The 17,079-nt window shown below is 39.7% G+C and overlaps 1 protein-coding gene across 2 annotated transcripts; it reads right to left on the bottom strand.

Moving 5' to 3' along the window:
* Positions 1-103: 103 nt before the first annotated feature.
* fam219aa (family with sequence similarity 219 member Aa) lies at positions 104-17,079 on the bottom strand. Of its 2 annotated transcripts, none has more exons than XM_047025606.1 (6): positions 16,815-17,076; positions 9,683-9,782; positions 8,020-8,116; positions 6,633-6,713; positions 4,804-4,858; positions 104-3,571 (listed from the first exon to the last, which is right to left on the bottom strand). In XM_047025606.1, the coding sequence occupies exons 1-6, from the start codon at positions 16,872-16,874 to the stop codon at positions 3,413-3,415; spliced, it is 552 nt and encodes a 183-aa protein (XP_046881562.1). In that variant the 5' UTR covers positions 16,875-17,076; the 3' UTR covers positions 104-3,412. The 2 variants fall into 2 exon arrangements, with proteins under 2 accessions (XP_046881562.1, XP_046881561.1); XM_047025605.1 differs by having other exon boundaries at positions 3,244-3,571; positions 4,783-4,858; positions 16,815-17,079.

Genomic DNA, 17,079 nt, shown 5'->3' with positions numbered 1-17,079 from the left:
AACAACATTGTATTTATACATGTTTCTTTATACTCCAAAGTAATTACACTCACCCAAAAAAGGTTTTGTTTCTATATTTCAGTTGTAATATTTATTTCTTGATATGTTACACTACACAGAACAATAGCATTGTTAAATACACTAATGGAAATTGTTTACAGTTTTCAAAACCTTGATAACAAGCATCTGTAAAATAAAATATTAGGTGACTATGTTAAAACATAATTTCCCATTTTTCAAGTAACTTAAACACAAACAGCTGCTGATAAATATCTCCCGCTAAAATACAATTCTTTAAGGCATTTAATACTCTACTTTAGTAAACTCAAAAGGTGAGGGATTCTCCGTCCCAAATGGCATCCTAACAACAGACAAAAGGTGCACTCGATAGGGAACCTGTGTTAACTGTTGAGGAACAGCGGAGAGGAAACTAATGCTTAGAACTCACAACCAAAGCAGGTCAGGTACATATTGCATTCAGGGTTAAAGTGGACAACTGAGGATAATTTTTTTTCAATCAAACCTAAAATGGTTATATTTATGCTCCCATACACTTTTTAACGAGACACTTCTACTTGTTATTGGATAACATTTTCATAATGAATGCCATTAGTTCGTAGTGTATCCACTTGCAGGAGTCATTTTTGTGAATCTCAGGCTTGAGATTTGCAGGGTTGGTAAAAAATAAAATGTATATTTACTTATAATGTTAAGAATTTAGTTAGCCAACATCCCACAGAAATCCTCCTTTATGGATGTGACAATAAAAAAGAGCAAAAGTTATTTTGACAGTAACATAAATTCAGATATGACCCTGGTCTGTTATACTCTAGTGTACATAGTCTGTCAGTTGAGAAGTTTGACAGATAAAGATTTTTATTCACAGCAAACAGGACACTAGGAATTCTCTTGTTCATCATTCATCAGGTTTAACCAATCAAACAATTCGCACTACAGAACAGATGGGAAACTATCCCCAGATTTACAAGGGTTCCCCAATTTGCATTCAAACAAAAAACAAGCACCGCTTCCACGTCTCAGGTTTTCCAGTACAGATATAGTTTTTGCTGGTACTTTCTTTTTTGTTGCTGATTTACTATAGACTCTACAAACATGGTTCCTAGATAGAAATGACCAGTCCTTTGAAAACAAACATGGACCGAAATCAGAAGCAGGACCGTTAGCCCTCGATAAACAAAGCTGTTACACCCCTGCGAAAGAGAAAACTGTTCCCTAAAGTAGATGCACATTGGGTCGATAACTTTTCATTTACAAAGCTTGTAAAAAGTAGTACAGTAATGAAAGTGTGTGCACATTGTTTCAATGTTTACATTAATAATCCCTTTTCAGGTAGTGTCCAGACTTTCCCTTCAACAAGACAAAAATACTGTGACAAGTGTCTTTGTGAACGCAGCCTTTCACAGCATATTTGATAGTGTTTGAAAACATATACTTGATGTGGGCATGGGCTGGACTGTGTATCCAGATGATTTTTCATCTAATGTTTTGAAATCCAATGCGGGATGGTGAACAATGCTTTAGGTACCAATCATTGGAACGTTTCTCCAAATATCACACATCCTGGTGAGTAGCCAGTGATTGTTGTAATGGCAGTGAGTAAAGCACAGATGGCACTATTGCCAAAAGTTGGAAGCACAACAGACTGAACATCAACTCTAGACACAAAACATAAAAGTTGATGGGAGATTTAGGAAAGAAGGGGTTACATATGTGCAAATGAAATTAGTGCCCAACTACTAGTGCTAGGACCAAACATTTAGCGTAGTGTTTACTCCAGAGTAAGCTGCCTCTGAGGAAAACAGTGTACTCAACAACATGGGGTTGTGGGCAACAGGGACCACAAGTTATAAACAAACAAACATGAAACATAAAAGAAAGAAAAATAAATTAAAAGAACTTAACAAATCTATGTTGTTTTCTTACAAGAGAACAAATTATGTGCAGTAGCCAACATGCCCTGCTGTCGATGTCCTCTAATTGTACTAAGACTACCAAACCCCAGACATGGTGACCAAACAGTGAAAACACTTTTAAGGAACAAACTCGCATGTCAAGGGCTGAACACATCTAACCTGGCGATTTGACACCTGACACCGACTACAAAGTTACAGCTCATTAACAAGTGTTGTACATATAACGGCAGCATTGAGAGTGTGTAGAGGGATCTCAGTGCCGAGGTGAACCCCTCAACAGCAGGGTGGGATTTTGGCACAGTTAAACTGTTGCGTGTTAGGAATACTGCTTTGAGAAATCTCTGACTTTTGAACCGTTCGGTACAACCCCTTTCAAATGGTCCTAAATTAAGTGGACCAAATGGCTTCATATTTATGTTCAAATGCACTGCTATATCAGTAGTCTTGAGTTGTATTTCATTGTGCTGTACCAAGGACAAAGTTGTCTAAACATTTGAGTACATACTGAACTGTGGATATACTGTACCATTACAGCTCTACAAATCACAATAAACCATGCTGGTTGGGTTTAAATTGCAATAATAGTCTATTCCCATTCCAGTTGCAACATTGCTTTTTACCTCAAAATAACCAGTACATCATAGAATTTTGAGTCAACCGTAAACAATTGTCCCACAATATTTTATAGTAAGCAGTAGTCTACCTTTACCAAAACCCACAATTCTTGAGGTCTGCACACTTAACTTGTAGGTTTATATGCGTCAGTAAAATGAGTAAAAAACTAAACAAAGAAATGACAATAGTGAGGAGACCAATGTCACTGCAAATTCACCACAGAGAATGAAGGGCATCCAGATCCAAGAGCTATCTCCCAAACATTTGTGATTCCTTTGCGAAAGCATCAATATATTATTATTCCCTTCAGAGGTTTAAATTCTAGATATGACGAGAGACAATCAACACACGTCATTCATTTCAATACAATAGCTGTTCTTTGACATACAGTAGCCACTCACTACTGCCACTGCTATTGTACCATGAGAAAAACTAGGGACGACAGAAGTTCCTTCAAAGGAGAACCCTCCTTCACAATTAACCATCTTGAAAACAAAAGTTCTGCATTTGAAAGTCTTCCTTTTCGCTGTCGGTGTTTCATTCCAACATAAGTCAGAAAGAGCTGTATGCGGATACCATCGTCAGACAAAATCCTCTCCAGTATGCTACACAAACAGAAGATGTATCCTTCCATAGGAGGAGTCATTGAAACTGAGTATAATTTTTTTGAACCTTTAAACACTTTTTCCATTTTCATTTCCATTGATCCTTTTACCTTTTCCCGGCCAATGTCGTTTCAGCTGAATGTCTCCGACAATTACACTCATAATGATGGTTGGGGTGTGTGTGTGTTGGAGGAAGTGGTGGTGGTGGGGGGGGTTTGTGTGTGTGTGTGCGCGTGTGTGTGGTGGGTTAAGGAAAGGCTACTGTATTTGGCAGGCTGTAGAGGAAGTGGCTTGGCAACACATGCAGGTGGGGTTGACAGACTTTGGTGGGATCAAATCCAGATCTTCATCGTCAGGGATTTCGTCCAGACGGTAGCCATCTTTCAGCAGCTGGATGTTGAGATCCTGGTTAATTTGCTGCAGGGTTCACCCAAAGAGCATCAGAAACAGCAGAGAAAGAGAACAACTTAATGATCATTAATAATAACTACTAATCCTAAAAGCATTACAATTATACACCAAAACCTAAAGATAACTTGGACAAAAAGGTAATGTTGAACAACGTAGTGAAGTACAAATGTGAAGTACAAATTGCAACAAACCTCTACAAGGACAGGCAGTATGGTTCATGATGGTATTAGTAAACGGTGAGAGTGAAATGGTATTGATGAGGGAAAGGAGCAGATTTGTACTAATCAGAACACAAATTGAAAAGTAATCTGCATATCTACCATGTAGTACTGTCACAATGACAGTATTACATGGTAATTGTAACACATGGTAATTGTGTTAATTGTGATTAACTTGACGAGTTAATTGTGATTAGCTTTTCCCTTTTATTATTTGTGGAATTACATTAGCGCCTTTGAATGGAACACTTCTGTTACAAATCCAACATTCCACGTTCTTGGAATTTCTTGTTGCACTTGGCTTGAAACACTAAATGTTCCCACCGTGGTGCCGCTGCATCTGACAATAATTTTGTTAATTTCAACAACTGCTAAACCGAGATAAAGCATTAGAGCAAAAAATCCAAAAGTTTGCACATTGCTTTTGCTTTGCTGCCCGTCTAATTATTTTTAAGCTTGTTCTAAAATGAATGTGTAGCTCTAACAGAACAAAATTGTGGTTTAAGACAGTTAATTAGTTGCAGGAAATGTGTTTGTTCAATAATGAATAATGTGGCAAATATGACATGACCAAAGAACTTTGTGGACCAATTTGCACTGCACAACTATTCTTAACTGAGTTTAAAGAAGCAAAGCACAGTAAATTAGTTGCAGAATAGAAAACTGATAGGACACATCAAACTGATAGAACAAGTATAAGGACTATTACAACTCTTCAAAAATTATCCAAAACTCTTTCCTTGGATGAAAACATCTTAGGAATAAGTGTGCAAAATAATTGCATTCCTCTCAAACAGTTCCACCATAACTGCGACAGGCCTACAACCACGTCAGCCTCGTCGAAATAAGTGCAATTTTGTATCGCAGGATTCAAATATGCGGGAAGGTAGAGGGGGTGATGATGACAGACAGACGGATATGTCAGTCGTACAGTGTGCCATGTGATGCTTATGCCAGCTAGTGGGGTGTGAGGAGACAGGAGCTGTAGTGCGTAGATACCTGGTCCCTCAGACCTCTCACCTCGGCTGAGGAGTATCCCGACGAGGAATATCTCGACACGTCAAAGTCATCATCACTGGAAACAAAGATAGAGAAAGGAAATGATGTCCATTAAAACTCGAATCAATAATATGATAGTTATAATAGATGGCCATGGGGTCATGGGAGCCCTCGGTGCAACTTTAAGACCAAAACCAGAGAGAAAGTCTTCGCTTTATTCCTAACGGCTGTATGAATCATTACTCAAGCATGATATCCATTTGAATACATTTGATTGTTTTCAGTCCAAGGTTATAAAACACACACAACAGATTTTGATTGCTGACAGAACATACCGTAAACATTTTGGGAAACATTCCAAATGGTTGTGTGTTAAGCACTTACCCCCCCACCCTCTTTCAGGATATGCTGGAACAGCAGCCATACATCTTAAAACATCTCCCAAGAAACTAATTAGGCACCATAAGGAGCTGACATTCCAAAGAGATTGATTTGTTATACGAACCAGAATAGACAATCTGGAACCCTCTATGGATTCCTATAAGAATTACTGGGCATCTCACTAATGGAGCTGAACTTCTATAATGCATTTTCGAACAAAGATCTTTTGAATGGCATGAGTGTAGAGACAACTGCCAATTTAACACAGCAGTGCGCAATAAAAACTAATCAAGGTGTCCATAGTTCTACTGTAATCGTCCAATGTGTACAGTAGTGTATTTGAATGCACATCATGTGAATGAAGGTCTGTTTACGTGTGTGAGGAAGACACAAAGGAGTTGAATGTGAAAGGAGGTAACATGAAAGTGAAACTAGAACAAACCAGTGTGTGTGGGGGGGTCTGTGTGTGTGTGCGTGTGTATGTCAGAGAGTGTCACAGAAAAGACTGATGACTTCACCCCTGACGTTATCTTGACTTGCTGCCAACGAGCAGAATTTATGAGAAAGAGTTAACCATGCGGCAAGCCAGCGACGCCGGAGCAATTAAAAACGCAGGGTGCAAGAACCGCTTGTCTGATGCCCCCACAATGGACAGGGAGGAAGGGAAGGGACACTGATCTGCAGTTCCCTGTCCAAATCCCAACCCCCTCCCCCTGATTCTGTAACCCAGGAATAAATGTTCCCTCTTTAGGGATCATGCCTATGTTGGAAGAGACCTAAACTGCCAGAGAGCAAAGTCACTCCCTCCCCTCCTCCTTGTACATGGCAGGTCACCCTCTAATCCTGGGAAGAGTTTGCCTAGTGTCAAAGTCATGAACTGTGGTTGCGCATTGAAAGACTTCTGCTTAGTGTCTGGGCCAGTGGTGAGTTTGAAAAGAATACAAGCCTGTTCAGCCAGTTTAATATTCTGGCAAGATATGATTCCATTTGCATCAGAATAATTACAAAACAGAATAAACCAAAGGTTTTCACTTCCCCAATAGGCTACTTATTTCAAAAGCACAAAGGTATTTTACACTACACAGTTGGAGGTTTGAATCATCGGTTTGTATCGTAAAAATTAAATAGACTTTTCAGTTGGTAGGGAGGGTTAGACGGGGTTTCTGTGAAACAAGGACAAAACCAGTTTGTTTCTGAACTATAAAAGTCATTGACTTTAACAGAAAGCATTCTTTATTTGTATATTGGCTGTGAAAGTCAGTTTAAGCTTTTGTGCAGCCTAATAAACATGGTTTTGACTGTTAGATTGATAATAATTAAAGTAATCAAAGTTCTTGTTAAGCTTAAATATTAACTTCATATCAAAAAGGTAAGCAAATACAACAAATCATGAAACTGCGAAATTGAAAATTTTACGAAAATAGGATGTTTAGAGACAAACCAACCATTAACCCAGTGTTTAATGTTACCTGTCAGTGTCCAGTGCTACCAACGGCTTCTCATCTGGGCTCTGGTCTAAAGAAGAGTACCCTTTGTTTGGCACGACCAACCTAAAACAACATAGGTAAAAATGGACCTGTTAATAACAGTCATTACATTGAATTTAAAAAGCCAACACAGTCAACATTCTGTGATGTGGCTATAAAGCCATCATTGTTGTCAGGTATAAACATAGCATACAAAAAAGGGCCCTTTCAAAGCCAAATTCAAAGTGAAATTGTATTCAGGTTCATTGACACCTCAAAAGGCCATCAGCTTATAGTTTGCCCTTTAGGTTGTCTGAGTTGTCTTTTATCGTTTAAAAAAGTTTGAAGTTCATTAATGAAGACTATAAATTAACGCATAAAAGGGAAACCGACTCATTCATAAATCCCTTCTCTAATCTATCAAAAGGGAATGGATTTGTGGCAAAAAAAAAAGAAAAAATAGAAAGTAAAAAAAAAAAAAAAAAAATAGAAAGTAATAAAAAAAAAAGATGAGGGACATTCAGATTTGTTGGCACCAGCAGGGGAGCTCACAACAGGGGGCAGTGCCACTCTCATAGCCTGGTAGAGAGGTTTCAGCTAATCTCCGGGCCTCAGGCTGAGAGGCCTGCAGATAATCTCTCACCCCCCGGCTCAAGGTTCTCTCACGTCTGCAGAGGGCTTCTCACATCTCAACTAATCCACCCGGGGACATGTGGTGATTGGCAGATGAGGGCCCCCAGCTGAGGGATGCATTTTTCACCTATTAGAGCCCAGTGTTTTCAAAAGAGTAGGACTGTATTACCATTTGTAGAACAAAGCGGGTTCGGGCTGGTTTCAGAAATAAAGCCTTGCTTTTGTTACAGACTGTCTTTTTTTGTGGTTTTAACATTTGTAAATCAGATGGCATGCACAATACTGTGCCAATCCTCTTGAATTCTGGTTAATGAATGTTTATAGAAACCCTGGCCGCTGTTTTCCCTGGAAATGTGCATGGAGATAATACATGAAGCAAGCACAGAGCACAGAGCCAGCCAATACCCCAGACAGACTAATTAACTAATTCTGGGCCAAAATAACAAAGTACAAAGAACTTCTGATTCTTTATGGAAAATGGAAAATGTGTGTATTGCAAATAACTATTAGGGCAAGATGTCATTACCAATAAAAACTATTCTTCAGTTCGATAATATTGTTTATTTTCGGAACATTAAGCCAATATAAAATCAAAGCTATGTCTTATGTGAGCAGACAGCAGGTGTTTTTTTCCAGTTCCAATTGAGTTTTTTTACATAAGGGATCCATGAAGACAGACACCTCTGCACACCTTATATGTGGTACTAAGTAATACATTATACTTTTTGGTTGAAACAATAAAACAACTATAGAGTACCGTGTTCGAGCCATGTTCTTCTTGGGCTGCTGGTTGACAGGACTTCCCACAGTGCCATTCTTCACTGATCCCTTCCTGGCGAGCTCCCTCTGTTTCTCTGCCAAGAACAGGATATGATGTCATCAGTTAGAAACAAACAACTTAAATCACCCCAACCACTTCCAAAAAACTAAAATACTGACAGATTAATCGTATTCTCTGTGGAAAGCATTTCCTTTGTACTATTTCAAACCCATCATTGACTTAGCACTATCGTACAACTAATGACATTTAAACTATAGCAAATAGTATATATCTGCTTGACAAAATGTAAGGACCACATACAGAAAGTACTAAGACTGTTGTTGATCATTTTCAACTTCAGCCTTGACGACTGTGAGACTACTACACAGTGGCTTTGTGTTGTAGTAACACACACACACACACGTCTTCACACCTAGGTAAATAGCAGAGGTTCCAAGTATGGAAGGGAAATGTAGAGCCTAATCAATATCAGCATGTGTTATTATTCCATCTCTCAGTAATAACAACACGCTGTGACTTCATCACTTTCAATGTTGCTAGAGGCGTTACACGACTAACCTTAGCTTCAGGTGGCTGAGTAGAAGGCTATTATGCCACCCGACTGCATTACACAGGCTAAAGGAGACCAGGGTAGCCAACAGCCATTCATATTACCGTGCCATTGTAAGCTTCTAATAAGTATGGCTGCAACAGCCTGTCGGCCACTTAAGCGATATCACACGGGTGTGATTTACCGTCAATTACTGGCACAACAGTGATGCAGTCAGGACCGACACGCATGGGCCAAGTTCCGTTAGCATGGATCCGCCCCCTGCACGACCCATAGGTTATTTATTTATATACCATACCCTCCTGTGGTTTATTGCTTGATAATTTATATATTGGATGATAATTTAATCATCTGAAGAACGCGTCAATTTAGCTGAAGTATCAAGGTTTAAAGGCTTAAGGCCTTAAAAGCAATCGCAGGACTTTCTTGTTAGCCGGCCGAGCACTATCAACTACATAATAGTAGGTGGTTTTCAATCTTTCTCTCCTGACAGTCTCCCCAACAGCATTTGTTAGATTCTCACATCAATCAAATCAAAATATTCCACCACTGGAATTAGAGAAAGATTCTAAGTCAGTTTTTATTCACTATTCATTTTTCTTCTTATTTCATGTTTCAGAAGACCACTTCATGTTTACCTGTGTTAGTGCCTCTCTTTCAGAATATCCTGTCAATCTTAGACACCACAAGTAAAGACAATGTATTAAATAGCACAGGTAAACGCAGTGGTCTTACGGAAAATCTTTTGAATGCTTTCAGAGTACGGTCACTTTTTTCACCACAATGATTTAGAATTAGCCAATTGTAAACCGTCATCTATTATTCATGGATTGTAAAGGTTCTCTTAAAAGATTTGTTTGCAAACATATTTTTGATCATGATTGTTCTGCCTTTTTTGTCCATTTCTAAGAAACGCAGTAACCTGGTCTTGCTCACACAGCATGGACTATCGAACAGGCCATCACACGTCAAATGTCTTGCTTACAGTAGGAAGACAGACCATATTGATCGAAGTTCTATCTTTACTTTACCTGCCTTAGGGAATCGTTTCCCTTATGGACAATAGCTCTATAGCAGATAAGCACCTACCTATTTTCACTTGGAGTGGCGAGGGCTTGTAGTTCATGGCCACAGTCTCGTCTTCTCTTGTGTCAGAGTCGGCTTCTGTGGTGGAAGAGGCTGCTGGGTCCTTCAAAACAAACAAAACACTGAAGTCTACAAGTGTTCTGTCATGATGTGACATTCAAATGTATACATGCTAGATTAAGTAGTACTTTTACTGCGGGTATGAAGTGGGCCAGATGGAAGAAGAAGAAAAAAAAACGAAGCCTGGTTATTTTTCCAGTAGGTGATTGCTAACCATTTCCCTGGAAAACGTTTATGACTGACAATTTTTGAATACCTTCAGTGCCTTATGAAAAGTGCCCACTTTCTTGAATCCGGAAGACAAGGTTTCAAAGTTCTGTGTAGGCATACTTTTTTGGCCTTCAGAAAAGATCTACCCAAGTATCTCTTGAAACCATGTTGTTCATGTTTCTTTGGCACTGTAGCCAACTTCGAGCTTTCTGGCTAAGCCAAAAAAAAAATTGGGGGGGGGAATTTGAGGACGTGAAACTGTACGGACTTAGCGGAGCTGTGAACATGTATGCTTACTTTGTGATGAAGATTTATATGATCCTGAGCCTCAAACAGCTGGCCTCAACTTTTCCAACTGGCTTCCATTTTATGAGATCTTTCCAATAGATAAGCAACTAATCTTCATTAGTCCCACATTACACTTTTGTGGCTAGATTTATTGCCTTGAGTGCATTTCCCTGTCAGTTTTTATTTGATAAGCAGAGGACTGTGCAAATGGGGGTTGTCCGTGGTGTTCCGCGTCACAAGTGCAGGTTTTTTCTGTCCGTGTGAATGTGCATGTTTGTATGTGAGCGAGTGCGTGAATGACACATTTGTGTAAGTGTGCGAGTATGAGTCTGTATGACACCATCCTGGGGGGCTTGCTGTGGAAGAACAGAGGGGTTTCCTGTTGGAGCTTGAGTCACCCCCCCCCCCCTCTCCTTTACTCCCTATGGTTCTAAAAAGAGCTGGGACAAGGTCCTGGCCTCGTCTACTGACAGAGCCCTGCATTATGTTCAACCCAACCACAAGCTTAGCCTTGTCACAGTCGGCCAAGTAGTGCTAAAAAGAGATGGTTTACAGTCCATGAGCTGATGCTGGGAGTGAGAGCTGAATAAGTGTAATATTTTGTTCAGGGTCCTGCCATGTTTCCATAATATTTCACCGAACAGACAGAAAGCAGTTGAATGGAGCTGAAAGTCTGTTAATACGGAAAAGTCTAACTAGCTGTCAATGTATGTCAAGTGCTGGGGGGCTAAATGCATAATTAGGCTAACTTACAGTACCAGCCTAAGCATTCTGTTTGGACAATATAGCCTAGGACATGCTAAAGCACCAAAGATACGTTTTTAGAGACTTTACTTTGGATTCATGTAGACTAAAAACCAATTAACAATACTTCCTGTAACAGATTATATTTGAGACAAACTTACTTGTATTCATCGTTTTCTTTTTGGAGGAGGCTTTATGAAGCCAACAGATCATATCCAATCACATATGGCTCCACCCGTGTCATATTTCACAAAGCTATAAAATAAGAATCTACTCTGCACATCCATTTATATTTTGATACATAGCTTGCATTTTGACCGAAGGGTTTATATATTGTAATAATCGTGAGGCTTAAGAGGCTTTAATGATATTGTGTTTTAACAGGTCAAGATATAAAAGCACAAACATATGATTGTAGGTTTTAAGATAATAACTTAATGTAGCAGAGATTATAGTTTTTGGCTGTCGAAAATCTCTCTTGCTCACTCTTGAATAGAGGCCAAGACAATGAATCAACGCTGACAGTCGTGCTAACCAAGCAATATTGTGGAAGACGGGAAAGTGCAAAGAATAGGTATTCCTACCATCAGCCTGTGGTTCTGTGACACACGTGCTTTTCAAACCCCCCGGTTCACTTGAGAACACCCAGCCATTGTATTGTAATGAGAAGGGAGAAGCAAAAACAAATCTCCTTGAACATTTCAATCTTCATTCCTGAAAAGAATTGATAGAAGTTCAGCACTTAATGCTGTTAACAGAAATCTCAGCAAATTTGCATAAAAAAATATGAATTCATGATTAACCAGGGAGCCCGTGATGAATGGGTTTCCAGGCAACTTGATGTAGGAAAGCATGTAGCCTCGGCATATTATCCAACGTGCAAAAACACTCAGACATAACTATTTTGGTGGCTTGATTGTTACTTTTTAAATCAAGGTTCTGTTTAGTATAGTATTTTTGGTTTCAGTGTAGATTCCCCACGTACTGAGTGCTCGTTGTTTCCCACATGCTAGATGCAACTTCTTTGACCACATCCACAGCTTCCACACATGGATGCAACTTCTTTGACCACATCCACAGCTTCCACACATGGATGCAACTTCTTTGACCACATCCACAGCTTCCACACATGGATGCAACTTCTTTGACCACATCCACAGCTTCCACACATGGATGCAACTTCTTTGACCACATCCACAGCTTCCACACATGGATGCAACTTCTTTGACCACATCCACAGCTTCCACACATGGATGCAACTTCTTTGACCACATCCACAGCTTCCACACATGGATGCAACTTCTTTGACCACATCCACAGCTTCCACACATGGATGCAACTTCTTTGACCACATCCACAGCTTCCACACATGGATGCAACTTCTTTGACCACATCCACAGCTTCCACACATGGATGCAACTTCTTTGACCACATCCACAGCTTCCACACATGGATGCAACTTCTTTGACCACATCCACAGCTTTCACAAACACAAGACCCCCAGTCTGTTCTCCCCATATTACTACCATTTGAACCCATTTCTGGTAATGTCATGCTTATGGTAATCTAAATCTTGTAAGTTTTATACTCCATTCCAGAGCAGCAATCTATTCAATCTAAGGCTAGTCTCCCCAACAAGCTCGAACAGTCATATTGTTGTTATTGCTGGAGGGCCCAGTAACTGCCAGTCAGCAGTCAAGAAAAAAAAAAAATCTAACAATTTCAAATCCACAGCATATTTGAGTCTTTCTACACGTTTGAGAGACTTGGATCACAGCTGAGACACACTGCTACACAATTGCAACGATGACTGCAGCATCAGCCTTCTGGCCTGGCTGCCTGCCTCCCAAACCCAACATGTTACACAGCCTGTGGTGTTTAAAACTTCTTTAAATTCTCCCGAGTAACATCCTTCCTCCACACCCTTAGCCTGCATCAAATTCAAGGACTCAGTCCTTGCCTAGAGGGAGCAGCCCTTTCCTGGTCTGCTAACAATAGTCAGGCTCCAACTCAAGTTCTCAGTTCCTCCACCTCTGCTGGTTTTCAAGTAGCCCCATCCCTACGAGGATGCAGGGAGGGATTGTCTCAGTGAAGCCTGCCAAGATGGCTTACCCGTTTCTTGCAAGAATGGGATGGGATATGGGATGGGAAATATATGGAGTAGGGAATACGTACATTGTGGATGTGTCGTTTACACATTATTTATTTTGTATTTGCACAATTGTTGGCATACAGTTATGGATATGTATCTTTAGTGCCTGCCTGGACTGTGATTATGTGTGACTGCTACAGAATGATCTTGGATGATTGTTGTTTTGTGTATTTGAAGTGTTTTTACTGTGAGTCTAGGTTATGTTCTGTGATGTACTACAAATAGCCTCTAGAACATTCAAGTTTTCTGAGCTTAAATGTGGCTTCCTTCAAATGTTCTCTCACTATTACCCAAACTGTGAATAATCACTGAGGCTGCCAAAGTCACTTCACTCTTATACAAGCCTCTAATGAAAACTGAGATGTAGTACTGTTCAATAATTTAGTCTGTTTATTTTATTTTTTTAAGAAACCTTTCTAACTTAAATGTTGGAAGGTGAAAATATAGGCTATGCAATAATCAATACAACTGCATGTTCCAAGGTGCAAGTTCCAAACCTTTTAAGAATGTAGGCTAGTTGATACTTGATTTAAGTAGATGGCATAGCCTAGACAACATGTTTGCGCTACATCAGCACCTTTGACATTTGGGGGTAAATAGTCATGCAGCGTTTCATCACGTGGCATCCATTTTCTTTATATTCCAGGGAATAAACGACTCTAGACTAGCCTACTTCTTAGTTATTCTACAGCATTTCTTCTTGAATTCATTTTCCATGTACCTCAATAAGAAAATAACACAGCATTTCTTATCTGTTTTGAGGTTTTGCGTGCAAAAAACATAACATCGAATGGATGAGAAAACGAAATGGCTTGGTAAAAATATTAATTCAGCTCATATCTTATAAAGGGGAAATAAAGAAGGAAAACCTCTGTACAGAGCAGATGGGAGCCAGCTGAAAATGACTGAACTCTGCACACGGCAGCCATCTCCAAGTCAAAAATACCACCTGGGCAGATGCAAATCAAATTAATCCAAAATGTAATTTTCCATTCTGTGCTTTTCAAAGGATAGAATGAGTAATGCAAATCAGGGTGCTCACTCAGTTGGAGCTTTGAACCGAATTCAGGGGTCTCTGGGACTAAAATATGCACATGATTTTCCAGCTGTGTTATTGCTCATCTCAATACATCTACTCCACCGGTGATATGGTTTTTAAGAAATGACAAAGCTTATGGGTCAATAAAGTGTCTATTTTGTTATCCGAAGCACCTTTACAAGTTTCAAAGAATATCCTTTATAAAAAAAAAGGAAAACTGTACTGCTGGTAATATTGTCATTGATACCATACTTGTTTCAAAGGAGAAAGTATTCAACAATATTGTACTCCTCAGTGAGATTTTAGGCTACTGTAGTTGGAATATTATTCTTAGTGCTTATTAAAATAGCATTTAATGCCACTTTGAATCATGATTGCAGACATTTATCCTAACTGAATATCTTCAAGGACATGTTTCAATTTTCTTCTACTGTCAGCGGGTGTGTGTTTTACAAGAACAACCCTGACCTCACCAGCAAACATCCACACCTTCACTCAATGACCCTTTAATCAAAACTGCGACCTCTCCATGTCTCGTTCTCAAGGAACTCGTCTCCTCTCTGAGCAGTGGTTTTAATGCCTGTGATGATGGAGAGCCACGACACGGGTTTGCTGATGCAGCACATCCGTGAGAGGATTGGTAGGCTTATTCATCTCGGCTCACGATGGACCAATGGCAAGCAAGGTTGATTGATCAGGTGACCGAGGGACCAATGATGTGTCCAAGAGTTGTAGATGGGCATGGCAGTAAAAGTGTCAAAAGTGAAGTGTATCCTTATATAATGCTGTGACTTACAGCAATCAGCATGTGGTCATTCTGGGCAGACAGAGGGGTTGGTTAAACAGAGATTAATCATGTGAACAGCTGGTTTGCAGCGATCTCCATTTCAGAATGATGAGTGACCTTCATTTTTTTACTCAGTTAAGGCTGAGACTCCAGGTCACCTGAAACAGCTGGATCACCATGTTTTCTATGGCTGTAGTTAAGTAAAGGCATTCCTGAGGGTAAAGAAAATATCTGGAGATCATTCAACAGTCCTTCACGCTATATTTAGGCCATGTACCTCAAGATGAAGTGTAAGCCTCCCCAATACAATCAGAACCTCATTATGCATGCTTAGACAAAGTGGCCTTTAGAAGAACACAGATTACTGAGAAATTAGACCTTGAAGCGAAGCATTATGAAAGAGCATTTGCATAGCGCCCTGTGCAATAGAACAGCTGGCCCGTTAGACTGTCTGATATGGGTTGAATAAGGATAGTAAATATAAACATCAGACAACTTGAAGTACCAGACCATGAATTTCAAACATGCATGATTTGGACAATACTCAATCTCACTGTAATGGCAGGCTGTTATGCAAGCTTAGCAAGACGTTTGCAGATGTTAATGTTATTATAAAGACTTGGGAGATCACTTTATTTTGTTTAGGCATAAAGATAAGTCCAAATTTATGACTGGATTCAAAAGAAACAGTTGGTCATTTGAGATAATCACACATTTATTCTCCAATTACATATACCGGCAGCACTAATGCTCCAATGGGCCTGCATTTCACTCAAATGACCAGTTAATAGCATCATATCAACACCAGTGCTCATGCTTAGTTGTAACATTAGACAATGGACTAAAAGCTTTAAGAAATCCAAATAGCCAAGTATGAGCTCAAATGACTGGGACAATGTGAAGATGGGCAAACATGAATCATAGATTTGGAGTCAATGGTCTACTCTGCATGAAGAGCTGTGCCCTTGCTATTAAAAGGTTGCATAAAAAAGTGAGACATGTTTGCAACAATGTATTTCTTTCAAAACCAAGCATGCATAATGACTTATCAGACAGAAAGGTTTTAGGAAAAAAAGCTTTAGGGAAAAATGTTTTAGCAATGCTGCCATTTTGTCTTAAAACTGCTAAACAGATAACTCTGTGTGGAAGTACAGCAGCCCAAGTCAATATGTTAAAGCATTAGCTGATATCAATATGGATATCCTCCCATCCTAGCTCATATTAAGTGGAACCCCGCAGCTCCAACAGGAACTGCCGAATTGAGCTAAATGATTCAAGGGTGTCAGTGATGGAGTGCACAAAATAACAAGAACAAATAGATAGGCCATGTGCTACCTTCATATTTAATTTTAAACGCATCGCATTACGAGTGGATTGTGGCAGACACCGGTTAAAAGTAATTCCCTCACCCATTTTCAACCACTGGGTATGCAGCATCAACTGGGCCACAGCGCTTGTTTGTTCACACAAGCAGGATTATTTAGGCCGATAGGTGATCGGTCCTCCACATCAAGTCACATGAAAAAACACGTCACCCATTAGGTTAACAAAACCCAATCAATATTTTGAAGACAGAATGTAATCAAGCTATTACTGAAATAGACTGATGGAATTGATGGGAGTGAGCCTTGACAAAAATGTCAAATATAACGTCGTGGCACTTTTTCTCTATTGGATGAGCGAGAAGTAGGATAGGCTGGTCTCCAAAATATGACAATTCGTGATAAGGTTTATGACAGGGAATATTGTCCAGCATACATTATTTCGGCTCGACTAATGCTACATAGCTAATACAATTCAGTCTTTTAAACTGGCTGACATCAAATCAAATAATTTCATGAACAACATTTCTTACCAAAGGCTGCGTCTCTCCGTTGACTGGAGGTACTTGGAATCTGTCAATTTCCTCCATCATATTGGCAAAGCGCTATCTTGACGGTCGCCAGTCCTGCGCAACAGTTATGGATAAATTAACACTACAAACTGGTTAATTAACAACTAGGTAGTTTGCTGAGACCGTACTCTGCTATTTTGCATGATCTCAGTTTGCTTAAATCCACTCGCTAGAGAGGTGACTCAACAGTGCAGGGTGAAGCCACAAACCAGCCTCAATCAGTAAT

Source organism: Hypomesus transpacificus, chromosome 9, assembly GCF_021917145.1.
Source record: "Hypomesus transpacificus isolate Combined female chromosome 9, fHypTra1, whole genome shotgun sequence".
Lineage (NCBI taxonomy): Eukaryota > Metazoa > Chordata > Actinopteri > Osmeriformes > Osmeridae > Hypomesus > Hypomesus transpacificus.
The sequence above is the reverse complement of the archived record's forward strand: the minus strand, read 5'-3'. Positions and strand labels throughout refer to the sequence as shown.

Excerpts from the sequence above, each read along its gene's own strand:
- fam219aa (XM_047025605.1), bottom strand. The coding sequence starts at position 16,874 with ATGATGGAGGAAATTGACAGATTCCAAGTACCTCCAGTCAACGGAGAG. Across the intron at positions 9,783-16,814 it reads ACGGAGAGACGCAGCCTTTG|GACCCAGCAGCCTCTTCCAC; the intron begins GTAAGAAATGTT and ends TTTGTTTTGAAG. Across the intron at positions 6,714-8,019 it reads AAGAACATGGCTCGAACACG|GTTGGTCGTGCCAAACAAAG; the intron begins GTACTCTATAGT and ends ATGTTGTTTTAG.